General features: G+C 43.5%; 1 protein-coding gene across 3 annotated transcripts; it reads left to right on the top strand.

Annotated features, from left to right (window-relative positions):
• The first annotated feature begins 307 nt into the window (after positions 1 to 307).
• On the top strand, positions 308 to 21,198 carry gna11b (guanine nucleotide binding protein (G protein), alpha 11b (Gq class)). 3 transcript variants are annotated; one of them, XR_006957950.1, is made up of 8 exons: positions 311 to 1,396; positions 12,871 to 13,055; positions 13,171 to 13,325; positions 15,003 to 15,131; positions 16,912 to 17,041; positions 17,157 to 17,310; positions 17,900 to 18,692; positions 19,897 to 21,198. XR_006957950.1 is itself a non-coding variant. In XM_047045110.1 (7 exons), exons 1-7 carry the CDS (start codon positions 1,261 to 1,263, stop codon positions 18,088 to 18,090), a joined length of 1,080 nt encoding a protein of 359 aa, XP_046901066.1. In that variant the 5' UTR covers positions 308 to 1,260; the 3' UTR covers positions 18,091 to 21,198. The 3 variants fall into 3 exon arrangements, 2 of the variants coding, with proteins under 2 accessions (XP_046901066.1, XP_046901057.1); XM_047045110.1 differs by lacking the exon at positions 15,003 to 15,131 and adding an exon at positions 13,971 to 14,099 and having other exon boundaries at positions 308 to 1,396; positions 17,900 to 21,198; XM_047045101.1 differs by having other exon boundaries at positions 17,900 to 21,198.
• Positions 21,199 to 27,180: the final 5,982 nt, after the last annotated feature.

The raw sequence follows: 27,180 nt of genomic DNA, 5'->3' as shown, positions 1-27,180 counted from the left end.
AAGACTATAACCGACGATGATGTGCCTCATGATGTGCCTAATCAGTTGTTAATTGCAGCCAACAAAACGTACAGGGTACACACGGTTATAATACCATTGGAAAACCATTTGGAAAATGAGAAAAATTTGAAAAATTTAGAGCTGCTGTCGACCTAATCTCAAAGCCCACTTTAAGAACCCGCCCCGTTCATTCAATTGTCTTGCCCCAAACTTGTCCTTTACTACCCCTCCTCTGTCACTCACTTGTTTTTTCTAAGTAGGGGGCCTACCTCGTCATTAAATTAGACTGTGCCAAGGCTTGGGCACGCAGTGATCTAGTTACACTTAAGTGGAAGCCGCTTGGAAGACAAAATGATTCATCAGTGCTAAATAACTCCGCTTGCACAATATTGTAACATTCGTTTAACGGTTGGTAGTAATACGTATTTAGCTCGTTAATAATCAAATCACAAATAAACGGAATGTAATCCAAAAATGGTCTCGTTTGCTAGCTTCGTTACGGTAGCCGGACAAATGTAGTGCTGCTTCGACTACAGACTGACTAGGTTTGATTCCTGACAGCATCACACGGCGGTGGGTTTGACACATTTTCAAAGGCGCAAGCGACGACTTTGGCTGGCTAGCTAGAAGGAAGAGCAAATCGTTAAGCTACTGTAGAGCTGGCGAAGTGTGCCAGGAAAAGAGGATACACTTTGTGGTGAGAACGGTGCCATTTATTCGCTCCCATCATATGGATGTCACTCATGTACATTTTGCTAGCTAAATGATCGTGTCTTGGGGTCTAGTTTGCTGCCGTCGGATGTCGCGACTGTGCAGCCAGTACCAGTAGTTTGTCCCGTTTTCTGAGGGACGGACTCGGAAGACTGCATTGGACCAGGGTGGCAGAGACAGAAAATCAAACGACAGAAATTAACAAGCATTTTTTACAAATTGCCCTCAAGCAGTAGCCATCTTCCTTCGTAATCTAAGATAAGACTAGAGTGGACCGAACATCTTGGGAGAGGCCCTCCGTTTTGACACTGCCCCCTCTTCCCTGATTCCCCCGTGATTTATTTAGAATATACTGGCGAAGTCGGACGGTTTTCAACAAGGGGACAACTTAACAGCGAGGCCCCACATTCCCCTCCCCCATTCCTATCTAGACCCTTTTACAACAACCTCGCCCCATATCGGAGCAGAGATTGGGATTCGGAATTTTGTACAGGTAGATCGGTGTAATCATCAAGTCCCGTCTAAAACCGGGCTGCCTAAACCAGGAGGATGACTCTGGAGTCCATGATGGCTTGCTGCCTGAGCGAAGAGGCGAAGGAGTCGAAACGAATCAATGCCGAAATCGACAAGCAACTCCGTCGAGACAAACGGGATTCAAGGAGAGAGCTGAAATTACTACTTCTCGGCAAGTCAAACTGTCATCTGTATTTTCCAGTCTTTGATCGATGTTCTCAATTTAGATGTACGTTTGCTAACGCTAGCTAGCTAAAATGTTAGCCTGGCCTTCTCGACCTGGTTTAGCTACTGCTAGCTAGGTAGCATTCAAACAGCTAACGTGCAATCTAGCTTCGTTATCTAACGACAACATTTAAGCAATCTTACTCTACATTTTTCACGTGTGGTGTCAGTGAAGACATCTTGACAATCTTCACGCAAGTAAGATATATAGCTAGAAGCACTACATATTCTAGGTAGGCAGCTGTTTAGCTTGCAACACTGATATTAGGGAGTCTTCACTTAGTTTATCATTAACACGTTAGGCTAGATGTCATACATGGTGGTATTTAAACGTAGCAAGCTACAAAGTGCTTGCAACATGGTTGTTTAAGGTACCAAGGCACATGCGATTGTAAGATTGTGCTCTGATCTTTATTATCCAGGCAAGATAGTTAGCAAGTTGAGAACATGTTTGTGGCGTTGCAGATTTTAAGTCTTTGAGGCATCCATGATGGACCAAATGTACAATGAGAATGTATGGGCCCCTTGACTAAAATGGTAGCTATTGTTTGCCATATAACTTTTTCTCCTTTGGTTCTTGACAGATCCCCTGCCCTTAAGACTTATTTATTTTATATTTAGTGCTGGTTAAGAGTGCCTAACCATCCTACCCACATACCCGTGCGTTGACAATACAAGGGGGACCTCATTATGTCATAGCAGGACCAGGAAGTGTGTTTGTGGGAAACTCAGTGTTTAACTCTATTATTGACTCTAGAGTAAAACACTCTAGAACAGGTTGTTCTTGGCCGGTGAAAAGGATGGGCAACACTGCACATTATGAAAGCATTTGTTGAAAGATGTAGTTGGGGTAGAATGCTCTTCTTGGTCTTTGGTGCATTTAGGCCTACCTATTTTCTGATCTGCACTCCTGTTCTTGCACTTTGGTAACACAAACATACAAATGTGTCACAAATTGTGTACAAAAGTGTACAAATTGTCAATTAATTGTTATGTGTTTTCTGCAGGCTACTTGATCCACTCTAGTCAAAATGTAATCCACAGTACTTGTGTTTAATGTGTCAGTAAAGTGGGTTTTTAAAAGCAAATTATCCTCTTTGAGGACAATTAAGTCTATCTAGGTTACCTCCTTTGTTTCAAAACGTTTGCTCCTGTTTCTAGCCCACCAAACACAACCCAGGTTACCTGACATGTGGCTTCCTTCTGTTCATTTCCCTGCTGACTGGCTCTGCAAGGAGAAGTAGGCCACACCAGATCCAGGATTTAATATTGTATTCTTTTTAGTTTGCTATTCCTAGTCCCCAATGTTACCTTTTACTGAGAATTTTTCAAACTGGTTACTGCTCTGATAACTTGGTCGTCTGGGTGCTGCTTTGTTAACTTAGTTCAGTCAAGTCAAATTTAACACTTCTTTTTTTTTTTGAGGACAATAATTGGCCATTTTCAGGATCATGAAAAGGAATAATCTCATCTCAATATGTTGAATCCGTTCTGTGTGTGTACATAAATGTGTGTGTCGATGTGAATGGTTTGTGTGTGTTTGCATGAGCCGTGATCAGCCATGCTGTAAATGGCCTATCCTAAGTGAGTTAAGGCTGTCACTGGAAGCCTGGATAAGGACGTGTAAGGCCGGATTAGTCCAGGTTTTAATAGGCTTTGTTAAACACAGCCGCAGATGTCACTGACTCCGATGATCCCCTCAGCCTTCCCCTCACACGGGTGTAGGAACTTCAGGTAGCCCCTGTGTCTCCCATATATGCTTCCAATGACTGCAGTCTATCAGAGCCCAGAGTGGAGATTACATCTCCATGGCACTTTGTTCCATAGGTTGAAGTGTTTCCCCTATGATTTTTTCCAGGGGGGGCAGTTGACACATTTTGCACCCAATTTATTTTCAATGGAAGTCAGATGACAGGCCCCGCAAGGCAGTGTGAGATACCTGGCAGCGCAAACAGGTAGCCTAGCAAGAGAACCAAACCCTATTCTATGCATTTAGTAGGGCATTTGTGGACGAGCAACGTCAGTATGTTGCCATTCAAAATTAGCTAGCATAGCACAGTATGCAAGGAAGTAAATGCTATTCCCAGCACCTCACTGAGCCTTGTGTGGAGCGAATAGTCAAATTCACAAAAAATCTTGTAGCTGCCAGTGGGTCTAGTGTACTCATCGACAGGCAATCAGAGCCCTATACTATGAAGACGGATGTAGGGTTAGCGAGGTAACTTCATGTTTAACTTTCAGTGTCACAACGATGGTTCACTTCTTACCAGGATAGATCACCATGGTAACTCATGCTGCACACTTAAAACCTGCTCCGTAGCAGGTTATGTTCGAGATAACAGATCAACACATATAAAAGCACCGCCTACTGACCAATCGAAATCGTCTTGAAAAATGGCATCACCATTTGTTGAAGAACCCGTGGATCTAATTGGATGGAAAACACTATTGTATTTAGAGTCAGATCTACTACTGCCTTAATGAGTGATATTGAGAAGGCCATTAACTATGCATTCATAGAGAATGCAAGTTTCTGCCAACATTCCATTCTTTTTTTGGAAGCAGCAACCGTGTTGCTTTTCGCTTGCATTATGCTCTTCATCTCATGGTATTTTAGTTTGCTCTTCTTGTGTGTAGTACGGTGCTTGTAGACTTGTCCATGTTTGTAATTGGTCAAATTTATGTGAATGCGCTTATCGCTCAATTGAGGAAACCTGGGTTGAGTTAAGGAGTTGATAACCACCTTCGCGATACTGCTTAGTGCGATTGCGGTTGTTGGGCTTAGTGAAGCAAGATGAAGATAATTTATCCCGGACATGTTGAACTTGCTTCGTAGTAAAGGGCCCAGGTGTATATAACAAAGGCAACCTTGCGCTAACTTTAGTCACTAATTCATTAAACTTTTGAGGTGACGAGCAAGAAGTGAATTGCTTGTATGTGTGAATACAACTCTATCTTGTGTTTTTTTGGAATATATAGCCTAAATATATTTTGTCATATTTTTAAGGGAGCGTAAGGTCGTTTAAGGGGGGCATTTAGCTGCTTCTGTGTCAAACAACTTACCCACAAGGTCTTATCATCATACCAGATCTCCTCCTTCTCCCTCACTGCGCGCCCTCTCCCCCTAGTGATGCACTGATGCCCAGAGTCTGGTCTGGGCCCGAGGGCCATATCTGGCCATAGCAGCAGGAAGCTACACAGATCAGCAGTGTGCCTCTACTTGGTCAAAACACAAAAGCTTGGGAGCTGTGGCCTCAGCTGCTGGTGGGCAGTAAAGTGAAGGCCACTGAAACACTATAGTTTTGGACATCCAGGTGAACTTCTCCAGCACCACCACCACATGGTGTTTGACTGTGCTGCACCACATCCTCCAGGCCTTTGTACTGAAATCAGAGGTTTTGACCCTGCGTGATTAGGGCTGGGCTGTATATGGCCAGTAGGGCTGGGCGATATATAGAATATTATCGATGATATTGCAATAATTCTGACGACAATGTAACATTTGAAAATATTGATAACAAATTAAAACAAATCCTAAATCATTTAGGCTAAAATCCTAAAGAAACCAAAAGGTGGCCTAATTAATGTGCTACCAGCAAGGCACATGTGCATCACATGGGTACGTACATACGTCGATTGGCGATGTATTAATCCTATGGCCCATCTCTATTAGTAGGTGGTACAAAGTAACATCCACATGAGTGGCCGAACCCAAGGTTTCCCAGCAGAATATTGCCCAGATTATTACAGTGCCTCTGCCGGCTTGCCTTTTTCCTCATAGGGCATCCTGGTGCCATGTGTTCCCCAGTTAAGCGACGCAGACGTTTCACGTTTTCTAATCAGACCAGGCCACTTTCTTCCATTGCTCTGTGGTACAGTTCTGATGATCACATGCCCATTATTGACACTTTCACCAGTGGACAAGGGTCAGCATGGGCACCCTGACTGGTCTGCGGCTACTAGAGGTGTTGAAATTAATCAAATAATTGATGCATCGTAATGTGGACATGGACGATGATGCATCGTAATGTGGCCAACCATAAACGATTATAATAATGATTTTCCGGCCGTAGCAGAAACATTCAAAAGAAAAAGAAAATTGTCAGTAGCCTAACCCGTTTCATCTAAACCTATGATAGACTAGTCTCATCTGGGTCCCATTTACCTGACGTCATTCGTCGCGATTCGCATGCGTGCCAGAGCAAAATGGCTGAGGGTGGTTGTGAGATCATCCTTAAAAATGCTCCCAAGCGTTTTAAAAACTGAGATATGTAACTTAATTCAGATTTTACCAACAGGCTGGGAAGCACAAACTGGATAAATCGCATGCGATGTGCAAAGCCTGTCACACCAAAAATTCAATATGTTGGGAACACTATCAATTTAAGGAATCATGTTAGCCGTTTCCATCCTGAGTTGCTAGCAACAACACCTGCCGTGGAAAGTGCACACTCTGGGCTAGCAACTCAGAGGATTTAGCAGTAGCTCATCTGTTGGATTGGACCACATGGGCCAGCTTGGCTCCCCACGTTCATGACTTAGCCTATGCCGGGTCACCACTTTTCTTCCTTGGACCACTTTTGATGGGTACTGACCACTGCAGACCGAGTACCCAAGTCACTCTAATCCTTACACTTGTGCATTTTTCCTGCTTCTAACACCTCAAACAAATCTTCACTTTCATGGTCAATATATTCCACCCACTGACAGGTTCCATAATAACAATATAATCAGTGTTATTCCAGGGATCGAAATATTTATTTTACTCGGTGGCGCTGGTGCTTTAAACTTTTAAAAGTTAGGAGCACCAGCAAAAAAAAATGAGCACCCACTGAAAATGTTCCTTTCCTCTTTTCAGCTATTCAAATGTATTTTAATAGTTAGCTCCCTGTCACGTGACAACGGAGCGCAATGACAAGGAGTCATTGACAGCTAATATTAACCAATCTGAAATCTCGATTAAAGTTAACGTAAAAATAAAGGTTAATTGGCTATGTAACGTTAGATAGAATGGTGGACCCGTCACTATTAACTCACAGCAGGCACGTACTTTGCAGTAGGCTAATTAGCAAGCATTTTGTAAAGAAATTAATACGGGACCAACCATTCAGCGGTGAATGGTCATGAATATTTTTTTTCAAGCTTGTTTGGCCAACCAATGTCATGACACGAACGCTTTTAATTTCGAGTCTTTGGGTCTGTAATTCCCAGAGACTTCCGAAATTCGTGGCCACAAAATGCTATTTTGGGGATAACGACGTAGCCTAACTATTGCGGGCAGTTCTGCTATACCTATGTGGGGCTACCCAGAGCAAGCTAAAAGTGCAGTCATTGACAGAGATGATTTAATTGTAATGTATTTGAGGCTGGTGAATGACCGTGGTAAAGTTGGTTTGAAGTTCGATATTCAACATATATTTGGACGCCCAGTATTGTGTTATTATAACCGGTGTTAGCACCGCTACAACTGGCCGCTTGGCAAATGCTTTCGGCTCTCTAAACAACGCGTATGTTTAGGGACCATCAACAAATCACACGTTTCAAAAGTCAATAGCTTCTCCACAACATGAACTAGGAGCGTTAAACTGTTGAAGATGTATGCATTCATGCTGCAAAGCCTTTATTTAGTTAATTTTCATCTCAAGTTATAAATTTTTTATTCCTTATTCAAAATAAACCTTCAAACTTCAATAGCTTTTTGGTCATGTGACCTATAATCCTCAAATTCATTTGAGTGTTCACTGACTTTGCATATATATATATATATATCATCATTATCCGTGTAATATTGAACAATAGTTTCATTTGCCTGCCCTATTAGTGCTTCTGTCAGTCTTGTCTGTTACCTGCATGTTACAGAATCAAGTTTTCGATTAGCTGTCAATCATACTGTCACATGAACAGTGTGACTAAGTGAGCATGGTCTGGTTACCTGGTAACTCCCCTTATGGCTTGCCTGTTGCGGATTGGGAAGCTGGAAGTGTTAGGGTAAGACTGAGGTGCTGACCTCCCCCCTTTGGCCAACTGTCTTTTTTTGATCATATAAGGCCATTTCTGCTCTGTTCAGCTGTGTGCATGTCCGTTTCAGAGAGAGGGAAGGCGAGAATGTGTGTGTTCACTCCCTTAGTGCCAGGGAAGTGGAGTGTAGCCTCATTAGCCAAAATCTTGAATGTAGATATTTTCTTAGGTGCTAACTGAGGCTGTCAAAATTGCTTAAAAGTGACGTTCAAATATTCACTTTAAAAAAACACATATATTCGAATATCTGGTTGCGCATTAGGTACGTCAATAACAGGATAAGTTAATACAACGAAACATCACTACTTGTGTACTGTAGGTGGCCTAATCTATTGAAGTTTGAACATATTTGACATATTACCTACACAAAAATAAGTAAATGAATTAATGGCCAAGACTGCAGACCTTGGCCTCTCGCTCGCACACACGCACTCTTTCTCTCTCCCGCACCTCGCGCGCTCTGCGCATAGCGGTGTAAAATGAATGAACACAAACAAAAAACAAATGCTGAGTTCTGATCAAGAGTTTTGTGCAAGCAATTTAAGGATGTGATTCTTGTCCCAAATATGGCAGGCTTCATCCAGTGATTGAAACAAATATTATTAACATTGAAGTTTTACAGTATAGAACCGACATTGAACGCTCAAACGAGCTGTGCTATGGTAAACATGGGATAGCTGCAAGTTGCTAGTTGTTGAATGGTAAGCTAACTCTAGCTTACATAGTTTACACACTACTTTAGCTGTAGGTTCAACAAGTTTACCATCAACTGACCAAAATCCGAAATATTTCCAGACATCAATCTTTAGATTTTTGGGGGTGACAATCACTTCCTCTGCTGCGGTCAAGCTGGGTTCTGCACTTTCTCGCTCGCTCAGGCGCGCGCCCACCCGCAAAGCAGACAGACGCGCTGCTGCTGCGGTTGTGTTTTTAGTTTTTTTTTTTACATCCAAATATTAATTTTAGTACATTTGAAATTCGGTTTTTAACCACTATTAGAATATATATCCGAATTTAGAATATTCATTGACAGCCCTAGTGCTCACCTTTCTAACGTTTGTGTGTGTTTCATGTATTTGCCACTGGCCCGAGGAGTGCCAGCCGAGTTCCAGCCATGACACACAACATTTGCTGTAGATGCCGAGTACACACCTTCCTATTTCTCACTTTCTCCAATTTGCATGGTGTTTCTGTCATTTTACACATGAGAATAAGATGCTCTCACACTGCTAAATGGGGTCATTTGTAGGTCTCTTGAGATGTGGGGGTGTATGGGGAAGCTACATGGTAACTGTCCCACATAGGCCTACTGCTGCTCTGCTTTCAGATGGAGCATACACAGCCTGGTTCTCAACTAAATCCTAGTCTACAAGCTCCATCATTCTTTACACTCTTCCTCTTGACTTATTCCACTCCTCTCTTGTCAGATTTTGCTTTGTGGCCTCAATTTTCCTTTTTGTTGATTCTCGTCCTATTCTCCCTTTTCGTCCCAGTCATTCTCTACCCCGGATCTCCTGTTCTGTTTCATCTGGATATGTCCCATGTCAAGGCCCCAGAGAAGGGGGCCAGTCACAGTAGCTGAACAGCAGCTAATAGCAGCATGTTACTGCAGCACGCCTCACCAGTGCAGGATGAAGCTCTAGGGCTTTTATGAAGGACTATTTGATTTGCTGCTCACTCCCACCCACTCACACAGAGCATTAAGTGTACACTCACTGCCAAACAGACGTAGTTGAGGCATATGAAGGTGGTCAAACTAAGGTGTGTGTGTGCGTGTGCACGCGCCATACCGTGTTCGCATAATTTGCTCCTCTATCACACCCACGCAGACTGAGCACTCAGCAAAGCTGAGATGCGTTCAGTGCAAAGCAACCATTTTGCCCAGATACAGGAGGGAGTACTGTTTAAAGCTGAAAATAATTGCAGCTTGTAGAAGGTCTGCCAAATTGAGACACCAAAATAAAGGTAACATCTATGCCTTGAGGTTGACCACAGGATCTGTTTGTAGACAGTTGGTTGGCATTGTGTATTTGTGTGCTTTCTATGACTTGGTCGCTGACTCTGCTCCCTTTCCTTGCTTAACCAGCACTACCTGCCAGCGACAGCCAGACCGGCACCTCACACATGCAGACACCGTTCACCCTAACTGACCATGTGCATTTGCATGCATGTTTACCATGATGCAAATATCCCTCAGGATTTCCATAGCTGATAAATCTGGACAACCAAGTTCATAGACAGAGAAAATCTGTGCAGACAGCCAGACACAGGCCTATCCAGCAGGGGTGTCACAGTCATCAGCAGTTTTTCTCTTGTTACAAGTTGACATCATTTAAAACACATGCAAGGATTGTGAAATCCTGCCTGGTCAGCCATCTTTAAAGGGGTCATTGAATGCAAAACCGAGTTTACCTTGTCATAGTTGAATAACGACAGTTCGGTGGGTAAAATGGACAAACAGTGAACCTCAAAGTCCATTGATACCTTTTTCCTATAAAAATCTCACAATTTGAAAATGCCGCTGTAAAACGGGCGGTTTCCAAAAACTCCACTTTATTTGGCTCTGGTCTGTACCCTTTGTCACGTCCCAACATTTACATACACATCCGACCGTATGCTCATCACAACCGCAAGCTGTAAATATGATTTTGTCACAAACAGTTATTAGCAATGTTAACGTATACTGTATCTAGCATAGGTAGAAAGTGTGATTTACTTTATTGGCAATGGTCATTTTCCTGACTTTGTTTCATTCAAATAAATAACCTGTGTTGTCATGTAAATCTACAATTCACGATGCATGTTTGGCCATGTTGCGTCTTTGCTCCACAGCTTTGCTTGTTGAAAACCAACCAATTGGCGCACAGCTCATCTAGATATTCATGAGCATACCATAAAAGGGAGAAAATCTCTTGTTTTTCATTCTATGGCTATTTCACAGGGTTGCATTAGGGCGATAGAACAGCACCCGGGCCATTTTCAGGCCCACCAATGTTGCATACCCCAGGGTTTCCCTTCAGCACTTTGCAGCTAAGGCGGATGCCCAACAAGCGATAGACGACCCCCCCCCACCACCACCCCTTTAAGGTAAAACCTAGTGTGACAATACATCAGTGAACATATCAACCTGGGGCCATAAGTCTACACCAGGTGTTAAAGTGTTATGTCTGTCTGTGTACAACTTGCATGGTTCCCCCCTACATTTTGCCGAGTATCTTCCTGGCAACTCGTTGACTTCTGCATAGGTGTGTGTGGGCACACTGCAGTGTAGTTTACTTTGCACTGTTGCATCGGGGGCGTAATCTAAGATCCCTCTATGCTTCTCTCTCCCTCTCTGCTATCTGGAAAGGAGTGTTATCAAACCTAAGTAGAATGAGCTATTAAAACGTGACCTTCTTTTTCTAGATCATCCTCCAAAAAAGAAAAGACCAGATTCAAGTTAGGATATCCAAAATGCCGGACAGGGAACTGTTTGAGAATAGAGAGGCATATTTCCTCCTTAAGGGACATTGGTGGGGTTGGGGTGGGTAGGAGTAATGAAACAGGCATATGGTGTGTTGTCTGGAAGAAGAGGAAAGTGACACAGCTGAGGGAGAGAGAGTGGAGAATGATCTTGTGACGGGGTCACGAGAAATAAATCAGACATTTAGTAAGTGATCCTCCTGCTGCTTCACTTAGGCTGTCTGCTCTGTTTCTACACTGCAAGCACCAGCAAAATGATATATAACCTGTACTTGTGGATCCCCTCTCCTCCTCTCCAGGGGACAATCAGTGAATGCAACATGTTTGGGGACTATGTCCAAATAGAGATAAGGACAACAATAGAAACACGTTTTGACTAAAGATGCAAATACTTAGAAGTGGCCATGGTTATCAGATACACTGTTTCTGCATGACTTGATTGATGGAAGGGAACAAGCTGCCTGGCACGACAGTAGATAGTAGGGCAGCAGCTTCCAGCTCTTCGGTCTCCAACCTTGAAGACTTGCAGGAGAGAAGGCCCTTCCAGTCACAGTAGCGAGTGAAAGAACAGTGAGAAGACCGGAGGGATGGAGAGAGGGGAGTGGTGTAGGGTGGGGGGAAGAGAGAGCCTGAGGGCATCATAGTTATATTTACTATCCTCTAGAAAAGAGGTTGAGTGAGTGAGAGAAAAAATTGCTACAAAACGGAGGGATAGAGGAGAGGTTGCCATGGCAACCACAATATGGCTGTTCTTCAAAAACCTTGAATGCTTGAATGTAGGTGGTGTGTGTGTTCTTCTGTCTTCTGCTTCTCTTTCAGTTTGCACATACTGTGGATCCCTGTCCATTTGATTTGATGAGAAATTGAAGATTTAACTGGCAGTGGACCAGTGGCCTTGAGGGTTAAGCTTAGGTTCTGGTTATGGGGAGCGTGAGAGAATGAAATATGGGTTACTAGCTCAAACCCTATAACAAAGCAAAACTAGCAGGATGGTAAGAGTAATACTTGACAACCTAAAAAATGCAGGGCCTGTAACAGAATTGTCACACACTTGTTTAGCAATGTAGAATTTAGCAAGGAAGTCTATTGTTCAAATGGCTTACATATGGGAATATGTCTGCCTGACTGTGTGCCTGTGTTATTACTGTGTAATGGACCTGCTCCTTCTAAAAACACACCATGCCACCCTTGTAAACTTAACCTATTAAGACAAACCCTTCACAGTGCTAAAGAAAACAGAACTCGCCGTTCTAGTTGACAACTGAATCAGAGACTATATAGAGAACCATGTTGCTCATTGACGGGGCTGTTTTTATGTTCCATGCCGTCTTTGTCACTCTCCAACCATCCTCTAATTCCTAGATCCTCCATCCTTCCCCTGCCCTGTCTTAGAAAAGACAAATAACCTTGGACATTAGACAGCATTTAGTTTAGCATAACCCATTTAAGTTTGTGCGGTGCCCATTGGGTTTTGTAATCCTGGAACGACCCTGTTGAGGTCCACTCTGTTTTGGGGTCAAATAGATGCATATGTCCTATGTCAGGAGGAGCAAGGGGGAGGGTGCTTGGTGGTGAATGGTCAGGGCCGGAGTAGCCAGTGGTGAAGATGAGAAGCTTGTTGGCTGGTCCATGTTTGGAAAGGGTTTGCGTTGTGAGACATTTTTGTTGGACTTGAAGAATGCCACACTTCTTCTAATGGAGATGTCCTCTCTGAATTCCTCTTCAAACTGTTAGACTGAACTCCCTCGCTTTCATCCCCCTTCTCTTTCTCCTTCACCAAGACAGTTAATTTCTGGAATGCTATAGGCTTACTGGTTCCTCTGTTCTGCGTCTGTTGTGTTCTCCCTTCAGCTGTGCTGCATTCAATGTGTGTGTGCTGTTATATGTTCCCCCCTGCTCTGTTTGGTCCCCTCTGACGGTCTGCTGTGCTGGTGTTTTTAGGCACAGGAGAGAGTGGAAAGAGCACGTTTATTAAGCAGATGAGGATCATCCACGGGGCGGGCTACACAGACGAGGATAAGAGGGGCTTCACCAGGCTGGTCTACCAGAACATCTTTACCTCCATGCAGTCCATGATCCGTGCCTGTGAGAACCTCAAGATCCCTTACAAATACGAGCAAAACCGGGTGAGTTACTGTGGCACACTGAACCAAGCACAGTTTAACATCCCTCATCCCTCTTTTAAAAATGTCCCTTCTTCCTCTTTTACCCCCCCCCCCCTTCATCCCTCTGTCCCTGCAGTCTAACGCCATGGTGGTGAAGGAGGTGGACATTGAGAAGGTATCTGGGTTTGACCATCCGTACATCAATGCCATCAAGACCCTGTGGGCTGATCCAGGAATACAGGAGGCCTATGACCGCCGCAGAGAGTACCAGCTCTCTGACTCCACCAAATAGTATGTGCTTGTGAGTGGGTGTTTGTGTGTGTGCATACGTACAGCGTGTCTGTGTTTATGTGCATGTGTGAGAGTTTGGGGAGACAGGTGATGCAAATGTTTGCTTATGCTTACGCGTGTGCACGATCTTTGGTGGTGTTATTTTGCTAAGGTGCTTTCATGTGTGTACATGGAATTGTGTGCGTTTCTGTGCTTGGGTTACGTTGTGCTGTGCTCGTCATTCAATTGACTCTTCTCCAGAGATTTGGAGCATTCTCAGACGTACACGCTCCCTCAAATGCAAGCGGGAAAACCTCTGCACATTTAACTTATTATGGATGTGGTCAATAGAATTGCATGTGTGTGGAATGATTTCTAGGCTGTATTCGAAGGTGGAAGGTGGTTGGTGTTCGATGTGAAGATGAGCTACTTGACTCAAACATTAAATTAAAGCTGAACCACTGCATCACCTCACTCTGCCCCCTGGCTGTAGGTTGAGTGTATTACAACCTAATACTGTATAATTCCTGCTCCTAGGTCTGGCGTGGGAGTGAGTGTATACGTGTGTGTGTATGAACTCTGCATCAGTGTCTTTGAAGATGTCTGACACATGCACGAGTTTGAGTCATCGGCTACCCAAATAAAAGTGTATGTGTGTGTCTCCAGTTACCTTAGTGATATTGACCGTGTGACGGCTGAGGGCTATATGCCCACCCAGCAGGATGTGCTACGGGTCCGGGTTCCAACCACCGGTATTATAGAGTACCCCTTTGACCTGGAGAACTGCATCTTCAGGTAGATGCCCAGTAACAGGAACCCTGCATCAGGCACCAGGCAGAGGCTGCCCCCTGCCCACTGCTCCTGGGCCAGGCAATTGTCCACTCCTCTAGCTGAGATTCGAGTCGATGGAGGATAATCCTGACCCCTGACCTGTGGTTAGGGGGTAACGTTTGCTTGTGCCCAGGACCTAGATGAGTTCTGGATGTCTCAAGGGAAGCTGGCCCGGTCCTATCCGGTACCCTGACCAGGAAAGGTTAAAAGGTGACGTCATAGACCCTCATTCTACAGGTGGCCTCTGTGCTGTGAGTTCCATGAAACTCTTCTAAGAGATGGATCTATTGAAACTGTTTGGAACTGAAACGGTTCCCATGTGTAGCCCACTTCCTGGTTTCCTCTATGACATCATCTGTCTAACCAGTATTCCTCCAGCTAGCTTCTTCTGCTCCCACTGATGTCCTTGCCACGTCCTTGTGTGACACACGCAGGTCCCAACTTAGCAACCTCTTTGAGACTGGGCTGGAGAACAATATTATCTGAACAAGACCATAGAACTGTTAACCTGACGACCAACGTTGCTTGGAAGGTCTTTATTTGAATGGAAGAGCTGATACCTGTGAAGAAAACAGAAGTAGGGTTGGCTCCTCTATGATGACAAATCTCTGGTCTCACAGAGGTAAGCTAAGGGTCTGGGAGTGGCGGTGATTGATTTGACTAACACCCTTGTATCTCTTCGACATGGTACGGTCTCCCAAGCCTAATCCACCAGACCAATCCACTCTGGAATGGCAGGGGGTTTTGGTAACTGTCTTGTCACGCTTTATATGACTGTTGTCCTTGTTTCTCTCTCTCCTTCTCCCCCTCTCCCTCTCTCTCTCTCTCTCTCTCGCTCCCTCTCTCTCTCCAATTGTCAATTCATAGCTATCTAACTGATCTGGACCGTATCGCAGAGCCCAACTATCTGCCCACCCAGCAGGACGTGCTCAGGGTCCGCATCCCCACCACTGGGATCATAGAGTACCCCTTCGACTTGCAAAGCATCATTTTCAGGTAGAGGATGCTCGCTTTAGCTTCCATATGGAGACTCAAGTGAACCAGTCAATCATCCCATGTGTTCTGCTTGTCTCCTGAACCCATCCGCTCATTAACGTTGTGCCTCCCCCATCTTGGATGTAAAGTTCATTAACTGCTGAAAGCTGGCGTTTAGCGCTATGCCCCATATCCGCCCCCGTGTCTCCATGCACATTCATAACACACACCTTCTCTGTTCTTACTCGCACACTCCTGCACTCTCCTCCATCCCCACATTAACATTCTCATGAGCCCAAAGTCCTACATTTTGTGTCTCAGTAAATGGGTCACCTCGCTCCACTCTTCTCTTCCTCCCCCTATCCTCTCTTCCTATCCTCTCCTCTCTGCCTGGCAGAAGAAACGAGGTCGTCCTCTCCGCTGGAGGAGGGTTATTTTGGGCTGCAGGTCCTGCAGAGCTCTGATTGGCCCCGGGTCTCTGTGGACCCCAGTGGACTGGGCCACCACCAGAGGGCACTGATGAACTGCAAATTAATATCCCATCTGTTACATGAGACCATGTATTTCCTAACTTGGCCTAGTGTATGTATATACTATACATACTCAGAAACATCTGTTCTTTGAATCACGGTGTTGAGTAGCTTGATTGTCCAGAATCTCATTTCTGAGGAGTTGATATATACGCAATAAAACTGAAACATGAACTCTTCCTACAAGACCTGGCTGACCTTGACAGGACGATCAGGTAGTCAGCAAGGAGAAGGAGATGAAACAGAATGGTTATTAGTAGGGGTCCAATCATGCTGACAGTGGAGCTATAAGAACTATCAGTGTGTAGGCGTGTTCCACACCCCTCTGCTCTAGGTCACAGAAACCTGCCTCTGTACATTCTCGTCACATGCAATCCCAACCCTCCACCAACCAAGGAATCCCGCAGTCAATGTCCTTCTCCACCCATCCTCCCATCCTCTTCTACTCTACTGCCCCTTCATCAGTCTTCCGTACTCAGTCCTCCACCTTTCTGGCTCTCCTTTTCACTCTTTTATTTCTGTCCCCTTTGCTTTTAATTATTTTTACCTCCTCTCCACCTGTTCTCGTCCTTCACTAAGGTTTCATAGCTGCATGGCTCATCCTGTCTGAAGCTTCAAACACATACACACATACACCTCCACCCTTTCTGTCTCACAGATTGGCATGGGTTGGGGTGGTATAGAGGTTGCCCCTGACCAGTGGGATGGAAGTCCAGAGTTGGCTTCGCTCGTGTGAAGGTTTTAAGGGCAACATCTACCTCCAATGCATCACTGAAGATGGTGTTGGGCACAACTCACTCACTGTGGTTATAAATCTTGTCCATGTTTGTATCCTGTAAATGGGTGATCATGTCACAAGTGTGTTTTCTACACCAAGCAGGGTTTGGCAAACTGACAGCTGTGGTGGCACCAACCATGCCCATGGCAACAGCAAAACTTACCTTTCTTACTATTACTTTTTAAGTTTGCCAGACTCGGGTCATATAAGTGTCTATTCATGCTCTTTTAGGTTGTGTATCTGTCTTGACTTAGAATGACGGTGTTTTTACTCATAAGTAAAAACAAGTTAAAGCACATAGTTAAGCAAACGTTCTGAAACTTTCTAGGAATTTCTTAGGACACTTTCACTAATGGAATCACAACCTAAATGAAGGGGAGACAAAGCCTCATCATATAAAAGCAGTCGATATACACACATGCATGCCCACAACCACACAGATATTAAGATGTGTTGTTTGTGGTCCTGCGTATTCTGGCTCCTCCCCCTCAAGAATGGTGGATGTGGGGGGTCAGAGGTCAGAAAGGAGGAAGTGGATCCACTGCTTTGAGAACGTCACCTCAATCATGTTCCTGGTGGCACTGAGCGAGTACGACCAGGTTTTGGTGGAGTCTGACAACGAGGTAACGCACACACAAAAAAATCGATTGTATATCTGGATGATGCACTATCTTTCCCGTCTGGCTCTCTGTCCGTCTTTCTCTCTCACTCTTAGTCTCTCTGGCTCCCTCTTATCAGAACCGTATGGAGGAGAGTAAGGCCCTGTTCAGGACTATCATCACCTATCCCTGGTTCCAGAACTCCTCCGTCATCCTGTTCTTGAACAAGAAAGACCTGCTTGAGGAGAAGATCACCTACTCACACCTGGTTGACTATTTCCCAGAGTTTGATGGTGAGCTGGTGTTAGTATGCACGTTTGTGTGCATAGGTATAGCAGTGTGTAATCTTTTGGGGCACAGGTAACCTTTTTTTTGTTTTTAGCAAAAATGCATTAAGAAATAAGGAAATGAAGAGATTGAACCATTTTAATTTTTGTGCCAAAGCATTTTTATACTGCTGCACAAATACATGAGACACATTTTATGTACAAGACAATCTTCATGTAAAATATCTTGGGTGCCTAATGCTGGGGACACACTAAACAATTTTTTTTACCTTATAAGATTTTCAAACTGAGAGAGACCACAAACATATGACAAAAAATATGAATTAGCCGTTTTGCTCCTAGAGTGTGTGGTCACTCTTAACGCACCTCACACCAAGTGAACATCTGATAAAATAATCTGCGGAACCATCAAGATTATCTGGACATTACCTAGCAGAAATTGGCCCGATTATCCTGTGGTGTGTCCCCAGCATAAGACTTCTGCACATTACTGTATGTGAGGTCACACTGCCTTAATTCAGTATGATGGTCATTATTAGGTAGAAATCTGTGTGCTGTTATGTCCACATTGTAAGTGTATGTGTGTGTGTCATAGGTCCCCAGCGAGACGCTCAGGCAGCGCGGGAGTTCATCCTGAAGATGTTTGTGGACTTGAATCCCGACAGCGACAAGATCATTTACTCCCACTTTACGTGCGCCACGGACACTGAAAACATCCGCTTTGTGTTTGCTGCTGTCAAAGACACCATCCTGCAGCTCAATCTCAAAGAGTACAACCTGGTGTGAACTCACACCAGCACACCTCCCCGTCATAGAACACACACACCTCAATGAGTCTGTGCTCGGCTCCACATGCGTCAATACATACCAATCACACATGAAAACACAGACACCTATTGGACCCCATCCTCTTCTTGATTTTCACTACAATGGTTTTAAAGACGCCACTGTCTCCCCTGTCAATCCCCCATCTGCCTGGCCACAGCTGGCACTCACCTTCCTTCATGGCAGCTTGGATCAGTATTTCCCCAAACCCCCCTGCCCCCCACCCCCACCCCCCACACTAATCTGGCACACATACACCCTCATGGGCTGTACAGTAACTATGTAGGGGACATTGTGGTGTGTGTGTGTGTGAGGGGGTGGGGGTGGGGCAGCAAAGACCAGTGAGGTGCTGTGGATTTGTGAAGTCAGGGGTTTAACCCTTGAATCTCTTGAGTTGACACCTGCTTGTGAGTTCACTTCCTGCCTTCTTTCTGAGCTCTTGACAGCGGAAGTGGGAGGCAGCGAATAGGAAACCATCAACAAAAATGCAGCGTGGAACACTGCCGTGAGCTCAAGGAGGAACAGCATGACCCAGAACAGGATATGATGTTACACACAGGAAGGTAGGGGGCGGAGAAAAGAGTCTCCACCTTGCATCCATGAATGTACCCTCCAGTGTGAGCGTGGCAATCGCAACACATATTAAATGCATATGTCAAAACACTAAAGCACGAGACGGAGAGAAAAAGCTAATCTAAAATCTCTATTGCTGAGATTTTTAAAACATTTTTAAAAATAGTAACTTCTATTTATGGGATAATGGTGACTCAGAGGTTAATAACACAGGTTAATAAAACACCGAACCTTAAATGTCCAAAAACGGAAATATACAAAAATAAAAACATGGAAACAGAAACTTACTTGACATAGGTATCCTTTGCAGATTTCTGTGTTTGTTTTATGTTGATCACATTGCTTCCCTCCTCAAGAGGATGTCTGTATGGAATGACAGAGACTCTGTAACCTTCCATTTAACAATCTCAGTATCTGGTTCCACACTATGTTCAGACTTTAATGATGACCCTACCACTCGATACAAGTTGTGCTCTGATTTTGCCATCACTAAGGGCAGCATGGTGTCATTTGGTGTGTGCGATCATTAAATGTAAGAATGTCACCTTAGATGGCATCTAATCGCTGTCACTGCAATCCCATTGGATACACATACTGAGAGTGACATGGTGACGTTCATTATATCAAACACAGGAAGGATTTCTGTTTACTTTTTTATTGTATAGTCACTTTTTGTTTTATAGAAGATTGCTTATGAGTGATGAAGTGGAAATTATTGACCTTTATTTCCCAGATTGATGGACACGTGCACTCTGAAGTCTGCAAAAGTTCTTGTTTGTGTATATTTGTTTGTAAATACATATACACAGAAACACTCCTGTATAAACTCTGTGGTACACATTATTTGGCAAAAAAAAGGAAACAAAAATGATCCACTTCGTTTGATAATGTACTGTTTTTTTGTTTTGTTTTCGTATGAATTTAAGATAGTATTGATACTGTGATTCTGGATTTTGTTCACTTTATTATTAGAGAAACATTCAGGGCTGAGTGGTGCTGTGGGAATAAGAGAGTCTGAAGATTAGGCACGTCCACAGCCTGTCCTGTCACTCTAGACTCCACCATGACACTACAGCCCTTTAGTACTGAGTCTAGAACAGGCTAGATTCTACACTATATGGTGACAAGAGATAATAAAAATGTTTAAAAAAAGTAATTAAAGATTTTTTTTTATTTATCTAATTTATGGACCAGGTTTGAAGGTGTGGATGATTTGACTGCTTTTGTTAAGTCATGTCGAAGTGCTCCTCTCTCCCATGGGAAACCAGGGGCATACTTGAGTCTACTCTGCTGTAAAAACAACCGTCTGGTATAGTATGGGCTTTCTCTGCTTTCTATTTTCTCTAAAGACATTTCCAGTTGAACTAGCCATTGCATCTCCATGTCCGGACGGTATGGTTTCTTTAGCAGCCCTCACGTTTTGTTTAATAATTAAAACTAGTATTTCCTTTTTTTAATTTTTTTTAATTTTTTTTTTTTTTTAATGCTGCGCTGTAAAACGAACATAGAACAATGTACAATATGAACGTATGAACGTAGGTGTTTTCTTTGTTTTTCTTCAATGATTGAAGACCTATGCTTGCTATTTGTAATTTATCACATGGTTCTGTCGTTGGTTTGCATTGTTTAATTTCCAGTTTTTGAAGCTTGCTTTATTAGTGCCAGTGATGTGCTGATATACTTTTGGTCTTTGAAGCTTTACCTTTTCTACGGGCAACTTATCCTCCATTCTCATTAAGGGCTATCACAGTGCATCAAGCAGGTAATAGCACAGGGTCACAGTGAACAAAGTCAATTCACTCACGCTTGTTCCCAGATAATCTTTGTTCTCACAGCAGTTTTAAAGCTTGGGAGTGGTGGGCAGTAAGGGACTAATATGATGTAGGATCGTTTTACGTTTGTTCATTGGCTCGATAGTGTAAATTCAGTTTGGCACAGTGGTTAACATGTCTCTGTCCAATATATTGTATCAGATGTGAATTATTATGTGTTCTTATCTATAGGAAGTCTCAAACACTTGTCACATTTAAAAACAAAGCGTAGTTCATTACCAGGTGTTTGCTTTTGGCCAAGTTTTATGAAGTGAAGCGAATAGTGAGAGTTGCCATTTTTTGCTTAGTGGTTTTTTCAGATCTTATCGATAGATAATTGATTAGCTGTGTACAGTAATTAGCACAGCTTCAGTTCCCTCACAGTAAGTAGTGTTTGTCCTTCCCTGGACCGCAGGTTAGAGGCTTGTACAAGTGATATGGTACGTTTACATCTCTGCAAGTTAGGTTCAGGTTACCTCCTGTGTGCGAGTACAGAATTGCAGCACAGTGTGGACAGCTAGACTGTTAACGGATCTGTTCCATCTGGCTGTATGGGTGCCAAGGAGAAGAGGTTCTCTGTTCAGTTCCCCTGTATTTGCAGTTGGGTTTTCTTTCATCTCACCTGAGAAGAGATGTATTCTAAGACTGTAGACAGTGTGGATTAATTTGTTCAAATACTCCCATTTTATTTTTGTTGTACATGACTGCTAGTTTGTGAAAGGACTGGACAGGTTTCTGCTATCATGCTGTAACTTGAATTTCCTTTTATTTGTTTGTAATCAGTGGTATTAGGTAAATGGGGGACAGAGCAGATGCAGGCTGGCTCAGAATTAGAACCTAGTTTACTCTGTAGCCATTTGACAGTTGGGGTTGGACTTGCCATTCCTGTGAGCGAATTAACCAGTGGAATCTCCTTTCTGTTTAGAGATCAACATGGACACGGTGCAAATTGAGAAGTTCAAGTTATTAACTTTGGTTCCATTCCCCTGCTCTTTCTTCCTCTTTCTTTGTATGATAAGAAAACATTACAGAAACACTTGTTTTTAGGACCACTTGATTTTTTAATCTAACGAAACCTGATGGTAAATGTGTAGTGGCGTAAAAAATGCAGTTTTCTTTTTAATGTAAATCAAATGTAAATGATGTATTATACGGAGTGTGCCAACCTCACTCTAGAGCCAGGATCTCTTTAAGTGCCAACGCAGTGGTCATTATCAGTTAGAGGGCTGCACTCCCAGGCAGACTCTTTTTTCAAACACACCAGAGACAAAACAAAAGGTAGATTAGAAGTACACAAAATACTTTATTCTGTATTTAAGATTTAAGAGAAAATGGTAACTTTATTTTATTTTGGGGGAAATTATAATTGCATGTGTTTAATTTGTCTTGCAAGTGAGGTTTCAAATGTGCTTATTGAAGCAGAGTTCTTAAGAGTTTAATCTTTTTTTAATTTGTATTTTTATTGATTTTCATTACTCTGCCATATTTCAGTTTTTTTTGTTTCATGTATTTGTTTCAACCACTGTTGCCTGATCCTCATTCAAACATGAACATGAATTATGATCATTGCCGCCTTCTAAGAGAGAAACATAATGACAAGGTATCTGTTTTAAATTGAAATAAATTTGTTCCTATACTTGCTTATTGTGTGTTTCATGATTGCTTAGTATGTGTAGTTCTGATGTCTAAAGATGTGATGCTTCTGTAAACCTGGGATTCTATTCAAATTGCTGAAGTATACTCTAGCTTGGGAAACAGACAACATTTTGAACTTTGGCTTTATTTGCCCTGGCAGATGGGTGTGGTTAGGGTTAGCCTCTCATTCAAACAGGTTTCCACTTCGTCCTGGAAAGTGCTGAGCCACTCACAACCTTTTTGTCAGAAATGGGGATGATTTAATATTATGACGACAAAGAAGTGCTGTTGAGTCATTTTCATACACAACCAGTGTGATGATTTGTTGTTTCAATCCATTTGTGTCCAGAGGCATTTCGAACTACTCCCATTGATAGGGTCCCTTGAAAATCGAGGCGCACACACATTCCTGAGGTCAAATGTACGAAGGGGCAAATGCGAGCCAAAAAATGTATACAGGTGTTTCTACAGTTTCAGATTTTGAAAAAAAACAAAAAAACACTTGGGGTGAGAATATGCTTAACACTACGCACATTAGAACCCACTAATGCACAGTGCCTGTGATTAAGTAACAAGCATAGATGCCTGGAACTATAGATGGGGCACAGTGCCTGTGATGTCGTCGGTGACGCACCGATTTCTGAAATAGATGCAGATGTTTCAGTGGCTTTAGTACCTAGATTTCTCAGATTACAAAAATACTTGTTCAACCTCCGCATCATCTTGTCACTTATGCACATTATAAAAGCAATTTCTTATTATTTTAAACAAATTGCTAACGCTCTGGTACATTCATGCAAATTAGGGCTGCAACGAGTCGATTTGTTGTGTTGCGCGACTATTCCACCACTCACATATAGCTGCAAGCAGCAATGTGGTGGCCAAGCAGTCAAATGACCCAGAAAACATTTTAGACATCCTCAGAAGAGGGCAACAAGTACACGCAGCACGTCTGGTGTGAATCTATCAAAGATTTGCTGAGCTAAGACCCAACTTCCTGTTTACTGGCTTAACGGCACATTTTGATTGCCTGTAGCGGGCAAACGGTTTTGAAAAGAAAAAAAAAAACGTGATCGTTTTTGTAAAGGTTAGTCTGAAGATAATCTATGCCAAATTTGGTGAAGATTGGACAACATGTGTAGGAGGAGTAGAGAAAAAACTTTTTCAATGAATTCAAAATGGCGGCCGCATCAATTCGGCTATTATCACAAATTATTATGAGTCACACACGGGATGTCCCAAGATATCATGAGACAAAGGAATCACTTAATAAAGGCAAACAAATCAATAGTTATTGGCCAAAACACATTTTTTGCATTTCTGCGGCCACGCCCAGTGGTCACATGATACGAAATTTTTGCACATCTTCAAAAGAGGGTTCTGAGTTGAGATACCAAGTTAAATGTTGATTTCTCAAAGAGTTGCTGAGATATGACCCAACTTCCTGTTTAATTGCTGTTTTGCCAATTTTGATTGGCTGTAATGGACAAACTGTTTTCAAAATCACAAATCCTTATAATATCTGAGTAAGGGTTGCTCTGACGATGATGTGTGCCAATTCTGGGAAAGATTGGACAAAATGTGTAGGAGGAGGAGCAAAAAAAGAAAAGAGAATTGTTTCCTTACAATTCAAAATGTCTGAAAATCTATATTAACAGAAACTGAAGTCATAGGGTGAAGTGGTCTCAATCCAGGGAATCCAACGGTACCTCATTTTTTTAAATCGGTCATACGGTTCAAAAGCTACATGTGTACACATGTCTAACTTTGACCAGTTGGTGGCGTAGAGTGCTTAAATGGGAGAAATGAAACTTGGTGAGAATAGAGAGGCCTGTCCTTAATGTGTGCCACATTTCACAAATGTGACCGTACGGTTCTAGGGTCTGCCATAGACTCCAATGGGAGAGGAAGATGATTTATAACTAGAGAGGGTACAATTTCTGTAGGGTGTGCTTGCGCTGGCTTGTGTCGGTTGCAGGTGGGTCCGTCCTCTTAAGTTTTCCCTTCTAGTAATATTTTGTTGTTTGAAAGCGTCGGAAATTGAGTTAGGCTATGGCATTGAAGACAGCGATGCACCACACAAGCTTGAGTTTAATACATTATTTAATGTGACATTACTTACTATACATGAAGTCTTGATTTGCTTAAATGTACATGTGCTGCTAGTACACCACGGCACAATACGATACTCGCTGTGCAACAGCACATCCTACACATTATGTGCAACAGCACATCCTACACATTATGTGCGTTCGACATGGACCGACTTCATGCAGCGCTGTAGCCGGCTGCAGGCGGCTGACTTGAAACAGTGGTTGTGTCTACTACCGCGCACTTTACAAAGTACACTGCAATACAGTGCACTGCAAAACAGTGCACTTACATATTCAGTGCACTCCATCTGCTGATAAGTGCTGTCTGAAATGGAACACTTAGCTCTAAGTTAAACACTTGGCAGAAGTGACGGACGCAAATCTGCTCGCGAAACCTGCCAAAATGAACGCGCTTCTCCATTCCAAGTAGAAAAAGCTGCCGAAAGGGCTCCTCAGAGCCTGTTTAAGGAGAGCCTGCCCACTCCCTATTAAGCACCATTGTACCGAAATTTGTTGCAGTTCCACCAGAGTTCCACTGGGCGTGATTGCGGTCGAGTGCAAAATTAATGCTAGTCTATGGAGCTAAACGGCTAAATTTGCCTCTTTCGCCTGATTGTCGTTGATAAATCTCAGATTTGATGGTAGTTTTTGCATGTTCAACATGGATTACAGGTTAAAAGTTGAATGAACGAGTACTTATGTCCTTTCGATTTCTTACAGGGTAAGTTGTTGTTGCCCATAACACGCTAGCATTCTGCTAATGAATGGTGATTGGTTAGTGAAGGACTGACTACGACCAGAGATCCCACTTAAGGCATCCGAAGCAGAACCAGAATGTCAGAGCATTAGCAACATTAGCAACAACGTTAGCAAGCCAAAACTCTTTCTAGCATGTGTATTGACAGGGAGAGCCTAACCTGTCAGATGTGTTGTTGATGCCTCAAGAGAAAAGTGGAAGTAACCAGAGCTTGCCGTCAAGCAGTAGCTCCGGTCGTACTTTAAAAAATCTAACACCCAGCGGTGTGTTTTTTTTTGCCTCCCCTTTCGAATTCAGAATTCAAATTTCTGGACAAAAAATTATATCCTGAGAAAAGTGGATTTTGAGGGGTATAGCTCCATAGACCTCCATTCATTCTGCACTCGACCGTTAGCCCCCTCACATGGAACTTGAGTGGAACTGCAACCAGTTCAGAACCCGGAAGTTTCCCGAGAGTGGGAGTTCTCCCTTTATTAGACATTCTGGCTGTGTCTACTACCGCGCACTTTATGAAGTACACTGCAATACAGTGCCCTGCAAAACAGTGCACTTACATATTCAGTGCACTCTGTCGCTGATAAGTGCTGTCTCAAATGGAACACTGCTACGTTAAACACTTGGTGGAAGTGACGGACGCAAATCTGCTCGCCACACCCGCAAAACCTGCCAAAATGAACGCGCTTCTCCACTTAAGTGGAAAAAGCTGCCGAAAGGGCTCCTCCTTTTCCGCTACGTAGCCAAGATGGCGCTCGTTTAGGGCAAGTAGTGTCCATCGTTGTACACTGTTTTTTTGGACCGTTTGCAGTGCGCCATCCTGGTACTTTCAGTGCACTGAATTATTCTGGTTTTGTGAGTGAAGCGCCCCAAGCACTGAAAGTCAGTGCTCAAGTAAGCGGTAGTAGACACAGCCTCTCTGGGCTCCTCCTCTTCTTCTACTTAGCCAAGATGGCGCCCGTTTAGGGCGAGTAGTGTCCATCGTTGTACACATTTATTGGGGACCGTTTGCAGTGCGCCATCCGGGTACTTTCAGTGCACTGAATTATGCTGTTTTTTTGATTGAAGCGCACTAAGCACTGAAAGTCAGTGCTCGAAGTGCGCGGTAGTAGTATACAACTAGTGAATTCTGGTTAGACTGGCTGTGTCTACTACCGCGCACTTTATGAAGTACACTGCAATACAGTACACTGCAATACAGTGCACTGCAAAACAGTGCACTTACATATTCAGTGCACTCCGTCGATGATAAGTGCTGTCTCAAATGGAACACTTACGTTAAACACTTGGTGGCAGTGACGGACGCAAATCTGCTTGCGACACCCGCAAAACCTGCCAAAATGAACGCGCTTCTCCACTCAAGTTGAAAAAGCTGCCGAAAGGGCTTCTCCTTTTCCGCTACGTAGCCAAGATGGCGCCAGTTTAGGGCGAGTAGTGTCCATCGTTGTACACAGTTTTTTTGGACCGTTTGCAGTGCGCCATCCGGGTACTTTCAGTGCACTGAATTCTGCTGGTTTTGTGAGTGAAGTGCCCTAAGCACTGAAAATCAGTGCTCGAAGTGCACAAGTGGCGGTAGTAGACACAGCTCCAGTTTTTTTGTCCGACTTGAGACGGCGCCGAAGCTAGGTCACTGTGACGTAGCCATCAAAGTACCGTGAGATCGATTCGAGAACTGCCGGCTGTGTAGCCGAGCGCATTTTCTCAAGAGCAACTGCACGGGTTCAAGTGAAGACACAGCTATTTCATGATTGGCCAGACTCACACATGACAACTTTGACGCGTGTTTTGTCATTATTCTGACACCTTCAGTTTCGCCAATGCTCAAATCCGGACCAAACAGTTAAATTGAATTGAAATGTTATAGAAGAAAGGGTTTTACTCCGCCTCTTCACTAACGGAAATACTACGTTTAATTATAAATAGAGTAAAGTAAGCAAACAGCGCTTAATCAGCCGTGACTGACGTCAACGCAGCAAACCACAAGAAGCTGAAATGTCCAACTTCACAGAGCCGTTTTCAACTCCTCCCCGACTGCAAGCGGCCACTCTCGCCGGTCGTTTCATGCAGCTGCAGTCCATGTCGAACGCATCTAACGTGTTGGTAACTCCTCCCGCCGTCAATGGCGACGCTGCAGTTCAAAACGTATGGACCCACAGTTCTGCACGCTTTCCACCAGGGGCATGCCATG

Source organism: Hypomesus transpacificus, chromosome 3 (assembly GCF_021917145.1).
Source record: "Hypomesus transpacificus isolate Combined female chromosome 3, fHypTra1, whole genome shotgun sequence".
Lineage (NCBI taxonomy): Eukaryota > Metazoa > Chordata > Actinopteri > Osmeriformes > Osmeridae > Hypomesus > Hypomesus transpacificus.
The sequence above is the reverse complement of the archived record's forward strand: the minus strand, read 5'-3'. Positions and strand labels throughout refer to the sequence as shown.